At 43.8% G+C, this 19,657-nt stretch overlaps 1 protein-coding gene across 2 annotated transcripts in view; it reads right to left on the bottom strand.

Annotated features, from left to right (window-relative positions):
* ROR2 (receptor tyrosine kinase like orphan receptor 2) overlaps nt 1–19,657 on the bottom strand; it is a 224,481-nt gene that overhangs the window by 16,121 nt on the left and 188,703 nt on the right. For both annotated transcript variants that reach the window (XM_030805855.1, XM_003279519.4), the window contains exons 3-4: nt 18,504–18,791; nt 17,346–17,376 (exon numbers count right to left, since the gene is read on the bottom strand). In XM_030805855.1, the coding sequence (XP_030661715.1) occupies nt 17,346–17,376; nt 18,504–18,791 (319 nt within the window). The remainder of the gene's footprint in view (nt 1–17,345; nt 17,377–18,503; nt 18,792–19,657) is intronic.

Here is a 19,657-nt window from a genome sequence, read left to right as displayed (position 1 = left end):
ATGTCACAGGCGCAGGAGGTCAGAAGAGGGAGAGACACGGGCAGGCTGTTGTCCCTCCTGCTCCTCCTGGTCCCCACAGGGACAGCCTGCATGGATGGGAAGATGGTGTAATCCTTTCCCAGGTCCCCAGGTTGGAGTTTGTGCTAAATTATTTTCTGCAGAAACTGTTGGTCTGGCTTCAGCCAATGAAAGCCATCATGATAAGTATCCTAGAGGATTTTAAAGTGGTGCTCAGGACCCTCCAAAGGTCCAGTAACGCCAATGAGCCACAGCAGACACATCAGGGGGCTGCCACTGCTGGAAGAAGAGGGGACTGAAGATGCCAGGACAAGCCTCACATGAGCACCTCAAGCCTGTAGCTTGTTTTCCAGAAAATCTGGAACCTACTCCATAAGCCTGAGAGCACTCGGCTTTCCATTCTACATCCATTTAGAGTAGACCATCCCCAAATGAAATCTGAATTCTGTTCAATTTAAGGCCAGGCACAGTGGCTCGTGCCTGTAATCCCAGCACTTTGGGAGGCCAAGGCTGGTGAATCACTTGAGCCCAGGAGATCGAGACCAGTCTGGGCAACATGGTGAAACCCCATCTCTACAAAAAATACAAAAACTAGCTGGGCGTGGTGGCGTGTGCCTGTAGTCTCAGCTACTCAGGAGGCTGAAGTGGGAGGATCACTTGAACTGGGAGACAGAGGCTGCAGCGAGCCGAGATCGAACTACTGGACTCCAGCCTGGGTGACAAGAGCAAGACCCTGTCTTTAAATTAAAAAAAAAAAAAAAAGAATGTGTTCAGTTTAACCAAATGGATTTAAAATCCCTATCTGAACTCTCTTGCTAAGGCAGAGGCTGAACCCTTGCAATAGTGAAGACCTTCTCAAGCTTCTGCAGAAAACCCTTTTCTCAAAGAACAGAACCTGGAGCCATAAATAATTCAAGAAAGAGATTTTGGTGTTCACTCCAGCTCACCAGCCATTGTTTCCTTGGTTTAAGGGTTCTTTAAAGGTAGTTTAAATAGGCAGCAAATGTGTTAACAATGCGAGCCTGCCTGCCCAGCTTTCACTCTTTTTGCGCTGGAGTTAACTGCTGCTTAGACACTGGCCACACTACCAACATAAATGGAGGTCACCTCTGCCCAGGTATGTGCTGGACATGTCCCTGTCTGGAAGCAGGCTCAGGGTGCTTTGTCCACTCTGCTAGAAAAATCATTAAGACCTGCCTGATCAGATTAATGTCAGCTATGCCTAAGCTATGAGAGTCAGACCAGTCCCTTGGGATGCCCCCACAAGTGTGAGCAATTTCTTTTCTACCTTGCAAGAGTCAAGGAAGAGAAGGTTGTTCCCCCAGTTGCAGGCTTCTCCCTGGCCGCTGGTCAGGTGCCCACAGGACGGAGAGAGCAAGCAATGTAAGGAAGATGACAAGGGGGTGCTGGGGTGGAGGGTGCTCCCGCCATCACATCCCACTCACACTTCCCTCACCGAAGCGGGCTTTCAATCTGAATAGACAATGTCCAGGCTGGGCGCGGTGGCTCAAACCTGTAATCCCAGCACTTTGGGAGGCCAAGGCAGGAGGGTCACAAGGTCAGAAGATCGAGACCATCCTGGCTAACACAATGAAACCCCATCTTTACTAAAAATACAAAAACAAAATTAGCCAGGCGTACCGGTGGGCACCTGTAGTCCCAGCTACTCGGGAGGCTGAGGCAGGAGAATGGCGTGAACCCAGGAGGTGGAGCTTGCAGTGAGCCGAGAATACGCCACTGCACTCCAGCCTGGGCGACAGAGCAAGACTCTGTCTCGGGGGGGGAGAAAAAAAAAAAAAAAAAAAAAAAAAAATATAATATATATATATATATATATATATGTATCTCCAAAAAGCCAGATAGAAGTGCTTGGAAAATGGCATCTTTGCTTTTGAATTGTCTGAGAAAACTAGTGGGAATTGCTTTCTATTTTCAAACAATTATATTTTATCTTTATCTGGCACATTTGGGGCCTTGGAAGAGGAACAGAGCTGGAGAGAGTCTGTTAAGTGGATCCCCGGGAAAGCAAAGAAAGGACTGAGATGGAATTTGGCAGCTATAAAATTCCTTCAGCAACATAAGTGCAGTAAACACGCTCACCAGCTGGTGGAGCATCCACGTTGCAGAAATGAAGTGTGGAATTCCCCTGCCCCTCATGCTGCCAGGCACTGATCCAAGGCCTGACGGGACATGGATGAAGAAGAAACTTCTACACCCAGAAGTGATTGTCAAGGAGGAGAGAGGGTGCTAAATAATGACAACCTGGCCGGGCGCGGTGGCTCACGCCTGTAATCCCAGAACTTTGGGAAGCCGAGATGGGTGGATCATAAGGTCAGGCGATCGAGACCATCCTGGCCAACATGATGAATCTCCATTTCTACTAAAATACAAACAATTAGCCGGGTGTAGTGGTGCACGCCTGTAGTCCCAGCTACTCGGGAGGCTGAGGCAGGGGAATCGCTTGAACCCGGAAGGCAGAGGTTGCAGTGAACAGAGATTGTGCCACTGCACTCCAGCCTGGTGACAGAGCGAGACTCTGTCTCAAATAATAATAATAATAATAATAATAATAATAATAATAATGATAATAAAATAATGACAACCCTGGGTAAGAAAAGCAACAGGAGAGGGGTAGGAGATCGGGGAGAAACAGAGGCAGGGGCCAGCAGACTGTGATGGCAGGTGCTTCTCCACCAAGACTGGCAAGATGGTGGGGATCCACAGCCTTCCCCTAAATGACACATGCTGAGAACAAAAATTCATGGGTATTAATAATGAAGGAAATTTAAAGGAAACTAAGGCTTTTTTAAGGTTGAAAAGGAATCCATGTCAAAATTCAAATGTAGCTACATATTGCATAGGAAGTTAACATTTTTCCCTAATTGTTTTGTTACAAAGTAGTAACCCTTTCTCATAATTGTTTATCTTATTATGAGAGAGGCTGACTGTCCTAAATGGGCTGCCTGCCTAGGTGAAGCAGAAGAAGCCCAATCTGTGACTCACCAGGAGACAGAGCAGACCAACCACATTCACAAAGCGAAAACTCCCTAAGCATTAGGTGCTCTGACAGTAATCTAATGTGCAGCCGTATCAAAACTCAATACTCTTTACTTTGAATGCAAAACCTAGCGTACAAACCATGATGTCCACTGTACAATAAAATTACCAGACATGCAAAGAAACAGGAAAATATAACCCGTGATCAAGAGAAACAAACACGAAGATAACCCAGATGTTAGAATCAGCAGAGCAGGTGGATTAGGCCATTTTCACACCGCTGATAAAGACATACCTGTGACTGTGAACAAAAAGGAGTTTAATTGGACTTACAGTTCCACAATTCTGTGGAGGCCTCAGAATCATGATGGGAGGCAAAAGACACTTCTTACATGGCAGCGGCAATAGAAAAATGAGGAAGAAGCAAAAGTGGAAACCCCTGATAAACCCATCAGATCTCATGAGACTTACTGTGATGAGAATAGCACAGGAAAGACCGACCCCCATGATTCAATTACCTCCCCATGGGTCCCTCCCTCAACATGTGGGTGATTCAATTACCTCCCCCTGGATCCTTCCCGCAACATGTGGGAATTCTGGGAGATACAATTCAAGTTGAGATTTGGGTGGGGACACAGCCAAACCATATCACAGGGCTTTAAAGTAATAGATGTGGAAAACACAGTACAGAAGAAGGTGTAGTGAAGATGTGGGGTATTTCAGGAGGGATGGAAACTGTAAAAGAAGAACTAAACAGGAAGCCTAGAACTGAAACATAAGAGTCTACAATAAAAGATTCATTGGATGGTGCAGCCATGCACTACCTAACGATGTTTTTGGTTAACGGCAGACCACATACACAATGGTGGTCCCCTAAGATTATAATGGAGCTGAAAAATCCTCATCGCCTAGTGACGTCAGAGCTGTCATAACACTGTAGTGCAATTACTCGATTTTTAATAAACTCACTGTAGCCTAAATGTACAGCATGTATACAGTCTACAGTAGTGTACAGTAATGTGTACATTAGGTGCTTCTTCACATTCACCTAATGTACACATTCACTCACCACCATTCACTCACCACTCACTCACCGACTCACCTAGAACAGCTTCCAGTCCTGCAAGCTCCATTCATGGTAAGTGCCCTACATAAGTGTACCATTTCTTAATTTTTATACCATATTTTTACTGTACCTTTTCTGTGTTTAGATACACAAATACCATTATGTTACAGTTGTCTACAGTATTCAGTATAGTCATATGCTGTACAAGTCTGTAGTCTAGGAGCAACAGGCTGTACCATATAGCCTAGTTGTGCAGTAGGGGAAATCATCTAGGTTTGTGTGAGTACACTCTATGATGTCCCTACAAGGAGAAAATCACTAATGCATTTCTCACAACATATCTCCATTGTTACATGATGCATGACTGTATAACAGAGTGGATACAGCAGAAGAAAAAACCTACGAACCTGAAGACAGGTCAACAGGAGATTTCCAAACTGAAGCAAAGAGACAAAAAGATTGACAACTCTGACACAAATATCTAACAGGGACTTCAGAAAAATATGATAAGGGCCGGTGCAGTGGCTCACATCTGTAATCCCAGCACTTTGGGAGACCGAGGCAGGTGAATCATCTGAGGTCAGGAGTTCAAGACCAGCCTGGCCAACATGGTGAAATGTCATCTCTATTAAAAATACAAAATTAGCCAGGAGTGATGCGTGCCTGTAATCCCAGTTACTCAGGGGGCTGAGGCAGGACAATCGCTTGAACCTGGAAGGTAGAAGTTGCCGTGAGCCAAGATCATGCCATTGCACTACAGTCTGCGCGACAGAGTAGGACTCTGTCTCAAAAGAAAAGAAAAGAAAAGAAAAATACAATAAGGACATCGCAAGAGTATCTAACAAGGACACCACAAGAGCGTTACAAACCAAAATGCCTACCATGAAAAGGGGCAATGTCCTCCTCAAAACGTTAGCAAACTGCATCCAGCAAAACAAACACAGACAATACTAAAGAGGTCCATGGACCAACTGGGGTTAATTTAATGCCACTGCACTCTATATTTGAAAATGGTTAAAATACTTGGGAATAAACCTAACAAAAGATGTCCAAGGCCTCCACACTTCAAACTTCAAAAATCACAATGTTGAAATGAAAAGATGTTTATAAAAATATGTGAACACAAATGTTCATGGCTTTATTTATAATTGCCCCCAAATGCTCAGCAATAGGTGAATAAACATATTGTAGTACATTCATACAACAGAATACTTCTCATCAGTAAACAGGAATGAAGTGCTGTATATGTAACCAGAATAAATCTTTCAGACATTACATTTAATGAAAGAGGCCAGACATAAGAGTCTCCAAACAAAATGTCAACAGCACAGGGCAGGAATTTTTAGTTTTTATCTGTTGCATTCATTGTTGTATCCTCAATGTCTTGAACAGGACCTGGCGCATGGTTGACCCCCCATAGAAATTTGTTAACTTTTTTTTTTTTTTTTTTTTTTTGAGAGACGGAGTATTGCTGTCGCTCGCCCAGGCTGGAGTGCAGTATCACGATCTTGGCTCACTGCAACCTCCACCTCCTGGAGGTTGATTCTCTTGCCCCGCTTCCCAAGTAGCTGGGACTACAGGCATTCACCACCACACCCAGCTAATTTTTGTATTTTTTAGTAGAGATGGGGTTTCATTATATGTTGGCCAGGCTGGTCTCAAACTCCGGACCTCAGGTGATAAGCCCACCTCAGCCTCCCAAAGTGATGTGATTACAGGCGTAAGCCACCACACCCGGGTGAAGCTGAAATTTATTAACTGAATGAATGATTTCCTTGAGAATTAGACGCTGTATATTTATTACTCTCTGCTTCCAAAATGAAATACTCTGAATATCTGACTATACTGAAAACATATTGGATGTGGCAAAAACGTCCACTTGATCCAACTGAACATGCCCAACACCAACGTTTGATATCATAAAAATCCAAGTCAGCAGAACCTTGGAAACACTGGCTTTTGCAATGGCCACCTCTAAGGCCAGGATCACATAAGGTGGCCAGAGGCAGAGAAGACAATGGCTCTGAGGGTGCCAGTTCCCTGGGAAGTAAATGTTATTTTCCCCTACACTGTTCAGGTGGCTAGTCCCTCCCAGGTAAGCCAAACACTTTCCCCCTTGGAAGGTTGCTATATCCTTGAAAAACCCTGAAGTCAGTTGGTAAAAGGCTCTCACTGTGCATAATATGGCATAAGAGCTAGCCCCTGGAATCCAGGGGATCGGGTGGAAACAAAACGACCTAAAGCCGCATTCCATGTGTGAGTGCACATCAAGTGTGTGCATTTTCATTATTGCTGAAATGCAAATATCCTGTGTCACCATATGGTCTCATTTATTATTTATTAATTATATTATATATATATATATATTTTTTGAGACGAAGTCTCGCTCTTTTTGCCCAGGCTAGAATGCTGTGGCGTGATCTCGGCTCACTGCAACCTCTACCTCCTGGGTTCAAGCAATTCTCCTGCCTCAGTCTCCCGAGTAGCTGGGATCACAGACATCTGCCACCATACCAGACTAATTTTGTATTTTTAGTAGAGACGGGGTTTCTCCATGTTGGTCAGGCTGGTCTCAAACTCCCGACCTCAGATGATCGACCCACCTTGGCTTCCCAGAGTGTTGGGATTACAGGTATGAGCCACTGTGCCCAGCCTACTTTTTTTTTTTTTTTTTTTTTTTGAGATGGAATTTCACTCGTTGCCCAGGCTGGAGTACAATGGCGCGCTCTCGGCTCACTGCAACCTCCACCTCCCTGGTTCAAGCAGTTCTCCTGCCTCAGACTCCCAAGTAGCTGGGATTACAGATGTGTGTGCCACCACACCCGGCTAATTTTTGTATTTTTAGTAGAGATGGGGTTTCACCATGTTGGCCAGACTGGTCTTGAACTCCTGACCTCAGGTGATCTGCCCACCTTGGCCTCCCAAAGTGTTGGGATTACAGGCATTGAGCCACCGTGCCCAGCCTACAGTCTGCATTTAGATGTGTGTATCTATTCTCGAATTACCTTACTGATGATTGTCTATTTAGTCACCTACTGCTCGTATCACATAACCTTAAAACAAATTCAGTTTCTAGCTTTTATTCTGGTTCTGTACTATGGGATTTAAGGAAAGTTGCATTTTCTAGAAAACAGAACTTCCCATAAAAATATGTCACTGGGAAAAAAATTAGACTGGCCTCCCTCCTTCAAGTTCTGTCTGAATTAAGTTGAACTTGATTAGGCTGGTGGTCTGAGGGCTTTAATATCAAATGCCAAATGTCAGCCTTTTGCCTGAGTTTGTCAGCAATAAGGTGGCTTGGGTTTTTTGTTTGTTTATTTATTTATTTACTTTTTAAAACATGGAGTCTCGCTCTGTTGCCCAGGCTGGAGTGCAGTGGTGTGATCTCGGCTCACGGCAACCTCCACCTCCCAGGTTCAAGCAATTCTCGGGCATCAGCCTCCCTAGTACCTGGGATTACAGGCACGCACCACCACTCCTAGCTAATGTTTGTATTTTTAGTAGCAAGGGGGTTTCACCAAGTTGGCCGGGCTGGTCTCCATCTCCTGACCTCAAGTGATCAGCCCGCCTTGGCCTCCCAAAGTGCTGGGATTACAGGCCTGAGCCACCATGCCTGGCCTGGCTTGGTTTCTGCTCACGTCATTTCTAATTACCGGCTTCTTACTTGGCACTTTGTTTTATAGTGCTGTTTTCCTGTAATTAGGATAAACTCTGAACTAGACTTATGAAAACTCCCCCAAAATAGCAATGGAAGGAGTTTGGGCTGGCAGCTGGCCGAATTCCGTGTAGACACACTCGGCGAGAGGTGCCTTCGAATTATCCGCTTGGAGAGGCTCATTATGTGGGTGAAACATATGGGGCTGGAGCTGGGGAGATAAGTCAGACTTGGAAACCAGGAGTCCCGGGTCACAAGCGTCTGGATAGAGAACGGCTGAAGTCTTGGAATTAACTGATTCTTGTTCCCATAAGAAAATAACAGGGCCATGACCCCGGGAAGGTGATTTCCCAGAGGCCAGTAATTAACATAACTTTTCATTATTCAAAAGAATAACACACTTTCCTTGAGCAGAGGGGTGTGTGTGTGTGTGTGTGTGTGTGTGTGTGTGTGTGTAGGTAGCACAATATGCATGCACACACTTGCGGGCCATGGGGTGGGTCCAGGACAGCAACACACGCCAGCCAAGGGCTCTGGTGCACTGGCTTCAGGAAGGCAGCACACCCCACCCCACCACCTCCCTCCCCCTACAAGCAGGACCTGTGTATGGGCCTGTACTCATCTAAATGTGCCACTTTTCAGCAGAGCAGGAAAAACAAAACCCACATATGAAATATGAGACAGGCAGCCTAGCATTAATCTCCAAGCACGACCAACACTGCTGCTGAGTCAGCTTGGATAACCTGGGCCTCGGAAGCTCCATCTGTGGAGGCACCGCCTTTTCTTCAAGCTTTGTTCTCCATATACACACCCTCCTTGCCCCCAATTAAACAGGGATAGAAGGGAAAGCAATGTCTTACGGTGGTAAATCCTTTAACCTTCAAGGATATCCACCTCCCTCAACATGCACAAGCTTTAGTCCCACACACCACAGCGCCCACGCGTGTGGACGGGCCACGGCAGCACCCAAGGAAGAGCCATGAGTGAAAGGCCTGAGTTAGCAACCATCAGAGTTCATGGCTAAGAATCCATGGTACCAAGTCTTGCTGTCACACTGCACGCAGGGCTAAGCCAAGGCGATACTACTGTTTGCTGTTCAACTCTCCATTTATACAGACAGGACACACCTCTTGACCAACAATGAAAGAACGCGAACTGTTGTGCATTTTCTATGGAAGTGGCCCAAAAGAGGTGTCATTGATTGATAAACTTGTCGAGCAAAAGAACCAGAGAACCTGTGGATTATGGTTTTAAGCTCACTGATTCTCTCCTTCTGTCTTCGTTTGGTTAGGGTCCAGAGATATCATAAGCACATCATTATGGTGGCGCGGGGGAAGAGTCAGTCTACTGAAACACAGTCAGGGTCACTGGGGAAAAGAAACTCACGGCTGCAGAAAGATGACAGCCAGTGGGCTGCTACTACGCACTACAAAGTCAAAGAATGTCCTCTGCCAGAAAGCACAGTGGTGGTTACCAGAGGCTGGGACTATGGAACTGGGGGGATGTTGGTCAAAGGATACAAAATTACAGTTAGAAGGAGGACTAAGGTCAAGAGATCGGTTTTACAACATGACTTTAGTGAATAACAATGTATTTGGCAGATCACCTGGGGTCAGGAGTTCGAGACCAGCCTGGCCAATATGATGAAACCCTGTCTTTACTAAAAAACAAACAAACAAACAACAAAAAAAAAAATTAGCCAGGCATGGCGGTGCACGCCTGTAATCCCAGCTCCTCGGGAGACTGAGGCAGAAGAATTGCTTGAACCCAGGAGGCAGAGGCTTCAGTGAGCCAAGATTGTGCCACTGCTGCACTCCAGCCTGGGAGAAAAAGCGAGACACTGTCTCAAAAAAAAAAAAAAAAAATTGCTAAAGAGAATAGACTTTAAGTGTTTTCACTACAAGAAAATGATGAGTATGTCAAGTGAGACATATGTCCATTAATTTGATTTAGCCATTCCACAATGTATACATATATTAAAACATCACGGTGTACACTGGAATATAATTTTTATTGAATACATAAAGGTGGGAATAGAAAAAAGTATTTGTAGAAAACTTCAATTCCACCATAGAAAAAAATCCAAAAGATACTTCAGGAAAAAATAATGAAAAAGTTCAACAAAGTTGTGGGTATAAGATTTATATTTAAAATTTAATGCCTTTCTCAACCACCACTAGCACACAATTTAAAAATAAAATTTGGGAGAGAAAGATATCAGTATCATTAGTAGAATCAATGAACCACTTGGAAACATACTTAAGAAAGGTGTGCCGGGTCGTCATAGAGAAAATTATAAAACTATATTGCAAAGGGGACAGAGGCCGGGCCTGGTGGCTCACGCCTGCAATCCCAGCACTTTGGGAGGCTGAGGTGTGTGGATCACCTGAGGTCAAGAGACCAGCCTGACCAACATGGTGGAACCCTGTCTCTACTAAAAATACAAAAATTAGCCGGGCGTGGTGGCAGGCGCCTGTAATCCCAGCTACTCAGGAGGCTGAGGCAGAGAATCACTTGAACCTGCGAGGCGGAGGCTACAGTGAGCCGATATCGTGCCACTGCACTGCAGCCTGGGCAACAAGAGTGAAACTGCGTCTCCAAAGAAACAAAAGAAAAAAAAAGCGCACAGACAACTTAAAGAAATATCAAACTACAAACTAGAAACAGCAGCATCAGTTCTCCCCTAATCAATCAAACTTCAATTCTAATACAAAGACATAAAATTCACAAGGAAAAGAACAAGGCAAATAACAGGAAAGATAATCTAGAAAAATGGGATGGTAGTAAGGTGGGTCAGTCATCAGTTTAGGCTGCCATAACTAATACCACAGATGGTGGCTTAAGCAACAGAATGTATTTTCTCACACTCTGGAAGCTGGAAGTCCAACATCAAGGTGCCGGCCAATTTGGCTCCTGGTGGGGGTTCTCCTCCTGCCTTCCAGATGGCACCTGAGATCCCTGTATCTCTGCCTCTTGTATAAAGACACCAGTTCTCTTGGATCAGGGTTTCACCCTTATGACCTTATTTAACCTTAATCACCTTTTTAAAGGTCCTGTCTCCACTACAGGCTCTGTCACCACATGAATTTGGTGGGAAACACACTTCAGTCCATAGCAGTAGAGGAGGGCATGTTTCCCCTACATATGGCAAGATATATTACAAAGCTGTACTGTTAGAATACTGTGGAATTAGTCCAGAAACAGAAGCTGTAGGGACAAAACAGCCTATAAGCAGACTCACATCTATAGAAATTTCACACAGGACAAGGGTGATATTAAATTTAATGATTACAGATTAGGTAATTCATTAGATGATGCCAAGACTCCAGGCCATCTATAGAGAAAAACATTATAGTAGAATACTAGCTTATACCAGCAAAAAATAAATTCTAGATGGAGTAATAACTATGTAAAGGCATGTATCTAGAAATTATTTTGAAACTCTCATAAAGCAAGAAAAACACATATTCTTTCTTTTTTTTGAGACTAAGTATTGTTCTGTCGCCCAGGCTGGAGTGAAGTGGCATGATCTTGGCTCACTGCAACCTCCGCCTCCCAGGTTCAAGCAATTCTCCTGTCTCCACCTCCCAAGTAGCTGGAATTACAGGGATGTGCCACCATGCCCAGCTAATTTTTATATTTTTAGTAGAGACGGGGTTTCACGATGTTGGCCAGGCTGGTCTCGAACTCTTGACCTCAGGTGATCCACCTACCTTGGCCTCCCAAAGTGTTGGTATTACAGGCATGAGCCACTGCACCCGGCCGAAAAACACATATCCTAACAGAAACATGGACAAAGTGCAGTCTATTTTAGTTATCTACCATAGTTATTTTCTATAATGTCACAACAAACACTGAATTAGTGAATACTGAGCTACTGTTCCCAGGGAAAATACAGTTAGTTTTCTGAGAGCCTCTGGTTACAACATTTGCTTCAACCAATCAATACACATCTTGTTTTATGTACATTTTTGGTTAAAGACATCTTATTTGATGTATATTATTGATTCGTGGAAAACGTACAGCCTCTAACATATGTCTTCTCCGTAAGGCACATCACAATTCCCTGCACTTGGGACACCAGAGAGCACTTCAGCGCCAAACCTGGGAGCCATTTACAACAGCAGAATCACCAACAGGAAGTACACAAATAGGAAAAATGTGACACTAACTAGACAGAAAGGATGCATGCTCACAGTACGAGGACTAGAACAAGAAGGCAGTGTAGTTTGGTTCGGTCTCAGCTGCAAACATGTGTCAGGGAGCTCAGGTTTTTCTCCACTCTGTGCATGCCCAAGAATGACCATGAAAACACCACGAGTGTTGATTTGGGGGACATGAAGTTTAGTGAATAAGCAAATTTGCAAATATGGAATCTGAAAATAATGAGGATAGGCTGGATACACACAGGCAATGCAATGGCTTTTAAAATGACAAAATGATGTTCAACCTCACTATTTACTGGTGAAATGTAATTAAAATTACTATTTGACACCTAAGATGCTGGCAACATTTTAAGTTCTGATAATACCATGTGCTAGGAAACATGAGGAAATAACAACTCATGTGTTGCAGGTGAGGCTATGAATGACTTGGCCATCATAGAGGGCAATCTGGCCATTCCTGGAAGAAGTGGGAGATGCACACCTATAATCCTGCTTCCTGATCTCTGTCCCTGGAGGACTTTTGCCCATAGGGACAAAGAGACGTGGGAGGGACAGTCACTATAAGAGGGTCCCTATCAGTGAAAAGAACTAACCATCACTCGGCAGTCAATGCATGATTCAAGTGGAAACTGACTCACAGAATGGAATACTGTATATTGGTTAAAATGAATTTAACTATGTATTAACATGGACTTTCAGACTGGAAAGGTCTCCACATCAACCTCCCAAAAAAGTCTAGTTATACATCATTTACAAGAGACCTACATAAAACAGAACACAAAAAGGTGAAAGACTAAAAGAGTGGGACAGGAATCATAAAAACGGTTCCTGGCAAATGCAAATTTAAAAAGCATGTGGAACTCTATTATTGTTAGGCAAAACTGAATTCAAGGCAAAAAGCACTAAAAGGGACTGTAAAAGAAACCAAAAAACCCCACAAAAACCTATATAACCTTAAAATACATACAAAATATTAAAAATAGAGAACTAATAGAAACTAGCACATCCAGAAGGAGTGTGGGTGACTTTCACAAATCTTCAGGTATCTGGTACTCATGTGGACAAAAAATATATAGATATTTTTAATAACATACTTAATCTCACAGATGAGTCAAGAAATGTGCAGCCACATCAAAGCACACTTATTTTTGAAACAACAGGCAAGATTCACAAAAATGGACTGTATCTAACTGGTTACAAAGAAAAATCTCAATAAATTATCAAGAGTAAAACATAAACAGCCCATATTCACTAATGCAACAAAAATCAGAAAACAGTATCAAACAACAGAAGCCTAAATGCATGGTGGAAGCAGGGAGATGGTATTCAGAGGAAACTTTACAGCTTTAAATACATTTATTTAAAAATTTAAAAATGACTAATAAAAATTACTTTTTCAAGAGGCTGGAATGATATAAAAGATCACTTGAATCACTGCATACACCGGAATAGCTACACTTAAAAAGGCTGACCACACCAATGTTGGGAAATATGTGGAGTGATCACAAGTCTCCCACACTGTGGGTGGAGGTAAAAAGAGTTTAGAAGGCCCAGGAATGTCTTATAAAATTAAGCACACACATGCCCTATAATGCAGCAATTCTACGCCTACGTAACACTAACAGAAATGAAAATACATGTCCACAAAAAGTATAGAGTATTCCTATACAAGGAACTTTATTCATAGTAGTCAAGCCTGGAATCTGCTTAGGTGTCCTTCAACAGGAAAATGGATAAATCAACGAGTATGTTCATACAGTGAAATGCTATTCAGCAATAAACAGCTGTAACCTACTGATACGTGTACAACACAGATGAATCTCAAAAGCACTATGCTAAAAGGATGCCAGGCTTAAGTGGCTACATGCTGAAGGATTTCATTTCTGTGATGTTTAATAACAGGAAAATCTACTCCATTACTTAAAAAATCAGAATAGTGGGTGCCTGGGGTAGAAGAGAGTTGACTAGGAAGTTGCACGACGGAGCCTGCAGGCGTGACAGAGATTCTGTACCTGGATAGGGTGTTTGGATTGCAGAGATTTAAGCATTTGTCAGACCTTATAGTGCTATACTTAAGATGTGTGCATTTCATTGGTATGCAAATTTTAACTGAAGAAGAAGAAGCAAGAATCATAAACAGATACTGAACTCTCATTAATGATATATATGCTGAAGTATTTCAGGGTAAATGTACAAATATCTGCAACTCAGTGAAATGAATGAAAAATTAGATGGATTGATGGACAGATGGAGGCTAGATGGAATGATAAGTGATAAAGTTAGCACAGTAAAATGTAAATGCTAGCATCTAGCTGGTGAGTATACAGGAGCCCACTATAAAATTCTTTCAACTGTATGTTTGAAATTTTTCATTATAAAATGTTAAGAAAAAGAAAACACCTCAAAACACAAAGGAAAGTAGTCCTTGATAAGAAAATTCAATTTAGGTATTAATTCTCACCAAACTGACCTAAAAATTCATTGTAATTCCAATCAAACTACCATCAGAATTTTTCAAGGAAATGATGACATTCTTTAACAAGACATAACATGAAAAACAAATTATTCATTTGTAAAAGTTTTAATTTCTATATGATCAAGAAATAAGACATAAAGAATTATCAAAATTCATTAAGAAACAATGTAAAGGAAAAATAAGCAAAGAATATGAAGTGGCAATTGACAAAGAGGAGACATGAGTGCCAAGCAATGTGCGTCCACATGCTCTGCCTCACAGTAACCAGGGAAATGGAGAACAAAGCAGGTCATTTATTCATTTATTCATTTTTCATCCTTCAGAGTGGCAGAAGTTAACAAGTTTGGAAGTCATCTTATGGAAGATAAGGAGAAATGGGTCCTTTGACGTCGGGAAAGTAACCTACGAATGACCATTTGGCAGTATCAGTTTTAAAAAGGGGATGCCTGTGCCCCTGAAGTTTTTCCTCTTCAGAATCTCTCCTAGAGAAACCCAGCCACAGGTCTCAGGGCCAGGGAAGGGAGACGCAGTGGCACAAGTGGCTGGGACGAGGCTTCCCTGATGGGAATGCCCATCACGATGGAACAGTCACATGCTCTGCACATGAGTCCAGAAAGAGGGAAAGAGAGCATCTGGAAACTTCGAATACACTGAGATGGAAAGATTTCTATGAACACTGTTAACTAAACATGTCAAGTATAGCATCATTTATGTAAAAACGTACATAAAACTGATGAGGTATTTCTTTTTAAAAATATTTTTTGTTTATTGTCAAGTAGCACTCCAGAAATTTCTCACCAATAGTGTATGGGTAAGCATATTTCTTCATTGCCCCAGTGATACTGAGTAATTTATGTGCTTTTAGACCCTTTTTCAAGTTGATTGTTTTGTATTTCCTTAGGTAGATGTATGTATGTACTGAGTGCCTAGAAACTCCCTGGATGATTTACCTTCATGACAAGGGAGGCAGGAGGCCTGGAAAAGACGGGAGGTCAGGCGGGACTTTCTGAAACTGCCCCAGTCATTTACATCAATGTGTGGAAATCCATACTTAAAATGAGAAGAAAGTCAATGTAAAAAGAATGTGAAATAATTTATATGAATATATATATAAATTTACAATTTGTATATAAATATATGAATATGTTTAATATTTGTATAATTATAGCTCTATAATTATGATATATTTACAATATATTATATAGTTACATAATATATGTAACTATATATAAGTGAACTACAAAAGTTTTATTTATAAAATACATAAATATAGGCCAGGTGCAGTGGCTCATGTCTGTAATCTCAGCACTTTGGGAGGCCAAGATGGACGGATCACTTGAGGTCATGAGTTTGAGACCAGTCTGGCCAACATGGTGAAACCCCGTCTCTACTAAAACTACAAACATTAGCCAGGCGTGGTGGCGCGCATCTGTAATTTCAGCTACTCGGGAGGCTCAGACACAAGAATTGCCTGAACTTGGCAGGCAGAGGTTGCAGTGAGCGGAGACCGCACCACTGTACTCCAGCCTAGGTGACAGGGCAAGACTCTGTCTCAAAAAATAAAATAACTAAAATAAAAGACATAAACATAAAATAAGAGAAAACAATAGTTCAGCTTTTGAAATGACTTATATGCCTTTTCCAAAGCCCCATAATTGTGCTCATGATGCAATTTCTTCTTTCCTTACTCCATGTCTGAAGGATTATTAAGGAAAAATGCTCCATCACTATTGCTTAGCACAGAATCTTCCCAAATATCTTCCCTCTAGGTCAGGTGTGGTGGCACACACCTACAATCCCAGTGATTTGTGAGGGCGAGGCAGGAGGATTGCTCGAGGCAAGAGTTTGTGACCAGTCTGGACAGCATAGTGAGACCCCCATCTCTACAAAAAATAAGAAAAAATTATCCAGGTGTGTGGTGGCATGTGCCTACAGTCCCAGCTACTCGGGAGGCTGAAGGGGGAGGATGGCTTGAGCCCAGGCGTACAAGACTGCAGTAAGCTGTGATCGTGCCACTGCACTCCAGTCTGGGTGAAAGAGCCAGGCCTGTCTATTTGGGGGGAAAAAAATCTGCCCTCTGCAAGCAAGCTGCTGATGTCTGCTGAGACAGGCTGCCGCCCTGCCCAGCCTCCCAATGTGGTGTTGCAGCACATCATGGGTGGGTAATGGGTACAAGGCCCAGGGAAACAGAAATCAGCCAACACTGCACACTTTACCAACCACACAGTGTTGATGCTATTGTTCAGAACATCTCAGAGTGAAGCACTGCTCTCCAATATGTCTGAGGATGAAATGCAGGAGACCTAGACAGTCACTGCTCATCTTAAACATAGGCAATGGAATGAGCACTCCTCTGTGTACACGATGGGAGACTGTGGGCAGTTCAGAGGGGACTCTCCCAAGACAGCCTGGCCACAGTGGAACAACCTCGTACTGGGAAACCAGAGGCCTGAGTTCAAAGCCACTGCTGTCAGCAGCTCGTGAAGGAGTGTGAGCCTGGCTGTGAGCCTCGGTGTCCTCATCTGCAAGGTGGGGTTGAGACTCCTGCCCACTGTCACAGGGTGGCCCAAGGCTCAGGGGCACACATTTATTAAGTGCAGCTGGTGGTGCTGGGATTTCAGAGTGAATTATGTCCCTGTTTCCAAATGTCCTAATGAGCCGGGATCCTTCCTGGTGCCCAGGCAACCTGGCCTGTATATTTATACTCCTCTCAGTAGCCCTGTGTTAGGTCATGATCTCAGAAGGAAATTAACCATTTTTGTTTTTCTGATTTTTTCTGTACAAAAAACATGAAAAATGTAAACGTTTCCCAACCCTAAGCAAGCACGTGGCCATCCCTGTGTGAAGCCCAGCCAACTTCTAGCAAATTCGGCAAAGACATGAGCTGGCAGGATTTAAAACCCGGATTCTTACATAACAAAAACCCTCAGAGCAGCAGAACATGGTTTGGGGAAAACAGATACTTACTGAAAGTTATGATTTGGACTGTGCGTTGGACCTAAAAAGAGGAGACAAAAAGACAAGTTATTAATACTCCGTGATTTGGAATACAACCTTCTTCAAATCAGGCCAGTGGCAAACAGGCTGAAGCCAGCGGGCTCACTGGTGGGCAGCTGTCCTTGGGCCTCAGGCTCCACTCGTGATCACGTCAGCAAGGCTGGAAACCACACACAAGGGAAGGGGTACTTTGTCACTGAGGGTATCTTTGTTTTTGGAGTTTTTGCTGTCCTTACTCTCTCTCCTCTCATCTAGTCTTTACATACAAAATCTGTTTTACTACTTGTGATCGGATGGCGTGGGCTTGGGTGGCAGGGCCGGGGCGTTCACTGCCTGGGAGTTTTTCACAGCTGGGATGAAGGGGACACATTCCTCCCTGCCACTTAATTCCTTCAACAGGTGTGACGAGCACAGAGATTCAGAATCTCTGGTCATCATGCTCAGCTCTCTCCCCACCCCAGCCAGGCCAGCCTCAGGCCCTGCCCAGCTGTCCTGCAGTGTAGCCACCCTCCCACTGACACCTGACCTCCTAACACACGGCCTTCCTGCTAAACACCTCGGCTCTGCATGTGTGCCTGGGATCCAGGTCTGTAAACCGCTCCATCTGCACCTATTTTCTTTTTGTTCTTTTTTTTTTTTTTTTGAGACAGAGTTTCACTCTTGTCACCCACGCTGGAGTGCAATGGCGCGATCTTGGCTCACTGAAACCTCCACCTCCCAGGTTCAAGCGATTCTCCTGCCTCAGCCTCCCGAATAGCTGGGATTACAGCCGCCCACCACCATGCCAGGCTAATTTTTGTATTTTTAGTAGAGATGGAGTTTCGCCATGTTGGCCAGGCTGGTCTCGAACTCCTGACCTCAGATGATCCGCCCGCCTCGGCCTCCCAAAGTGTTGGGATTACAGGTGTGAGCCACTGCACCTGGCCCTATTTTCTTTTATTACTAGTAAATGGGTAACAGGTCAAGCTGGGCCCTGGGGCACATGGGAAAGGCCCTTGGGAACGGTTTCATTGCCCTCCCCTCATGCTGACTGGTGTGTGTTCAGTTTCAAATAGCAACTGGACCTCTTGCTCAGTGGCTGGGAACCTTCGTATCTGCTAACCCACACAATTTCACTGTCCAACTCACCCAGCCGCACAAACAGGACGCCGGTGGCAGTAATGGTCTTCATCCCGTTGGTGGCCACGCACTGGTAGTAGCCAGTGTCTGTCGTGTCCAGGTCCTGGATTCGCAGTCGTGAACCGTATTCTGTCTTCCGGATGATGATCCGCCGTGGCTCCTGCACCACCGGGGCATCATTCTTCAGCCACCGCACGTTAGGGGGTGGGTTTCCCGCCACCTTGCAGTGCAGAATTGCCGTCTGGCCTTGGACAATGGTGATATTGTTTACTGGCTCCAGAAAATTCAGGAAGTAACCTGCCAAGGAGAGCAGTCACAAAAGAGCAAGATTCAGTGAGGGCTGGAAGGAAGGGCTACCTGGGGGCTCTGTTATGAACTCTTCCAAGGGAAGGTTTCGATTTTCTGTCACCTACTAAAATAGGTTCTTGTTATCTGTGGTAATTATCTTCTAGAAAGCTACAGGGAACACTGAATTAGTGAATACTGAACCACTGCTCTTACGGGAAATGCAGAGTCAAATTCCTGCGAGCCTCTCGTCATAATATTTTCATCAACCAACCAATATATAACCTTGGTTTATGTATGTTTCTGTTTAAAGACACCATATTCAATATGTACTGATGATTCCTTCACATTGAACCCATGACGAACAGCCTCATAACTCATGCCTGAACGAAGCTTCTCTCACACACATTTTTTTCTCCATAAGGCAAGTCGCAGCTTTCTTGCACTTAGGAACACCAGACCACTTCAGCGCTATGCCTGGGGGCCATCAGAAACAATAAAATCACCAACAAAAAGCCCAAATATGCAAGAAACGTGGCACTAAATAGACCAAGAAAACACCACATGTTCACAATATGAGGGCAGAAACCAGGGAGCCGACCATCGCCTTGTTCAGCCCCAGCTGGGACACAAATTTTTCACTGCCTTGGGCATGTGTCTGTGAAAGGCCACAAAAGCACCATGAGTACTGATTTGGGGGTTACAAATAGACTTTAGGTATTAGGTGAACTCACAAATACAGAATCTGCAAATGATGAGGACCAACTGTGCTTCTCTTTCCAAACACTACATCTAACCCAGGTTGGTCAAAATGATGTAAATTCACACTCAGAAAGTCCCTCCTCCCCGCCTACCACATCATTAAGCACAAAGCCACA

Source organism: Nomascus leucogenys, chromosome 1a (genome assembly GCF_006542625.1).
Source record: "Nomascus leucogenys isolate Asia chromosome 1a, Asia_NLE_v1, whole genome shotgun sequence".
In the NCBI taxonomy this organism is placed as follows: domain Eukaryota; kingdom Metazoa; phylum Chordata; class Mammalia; order Primates; family Hylobatidae; genus Nomascus; species Nomascus leucogenys.
This window is presented reverse-complemented; position numbering and strand designations above follow the sequence as displayed.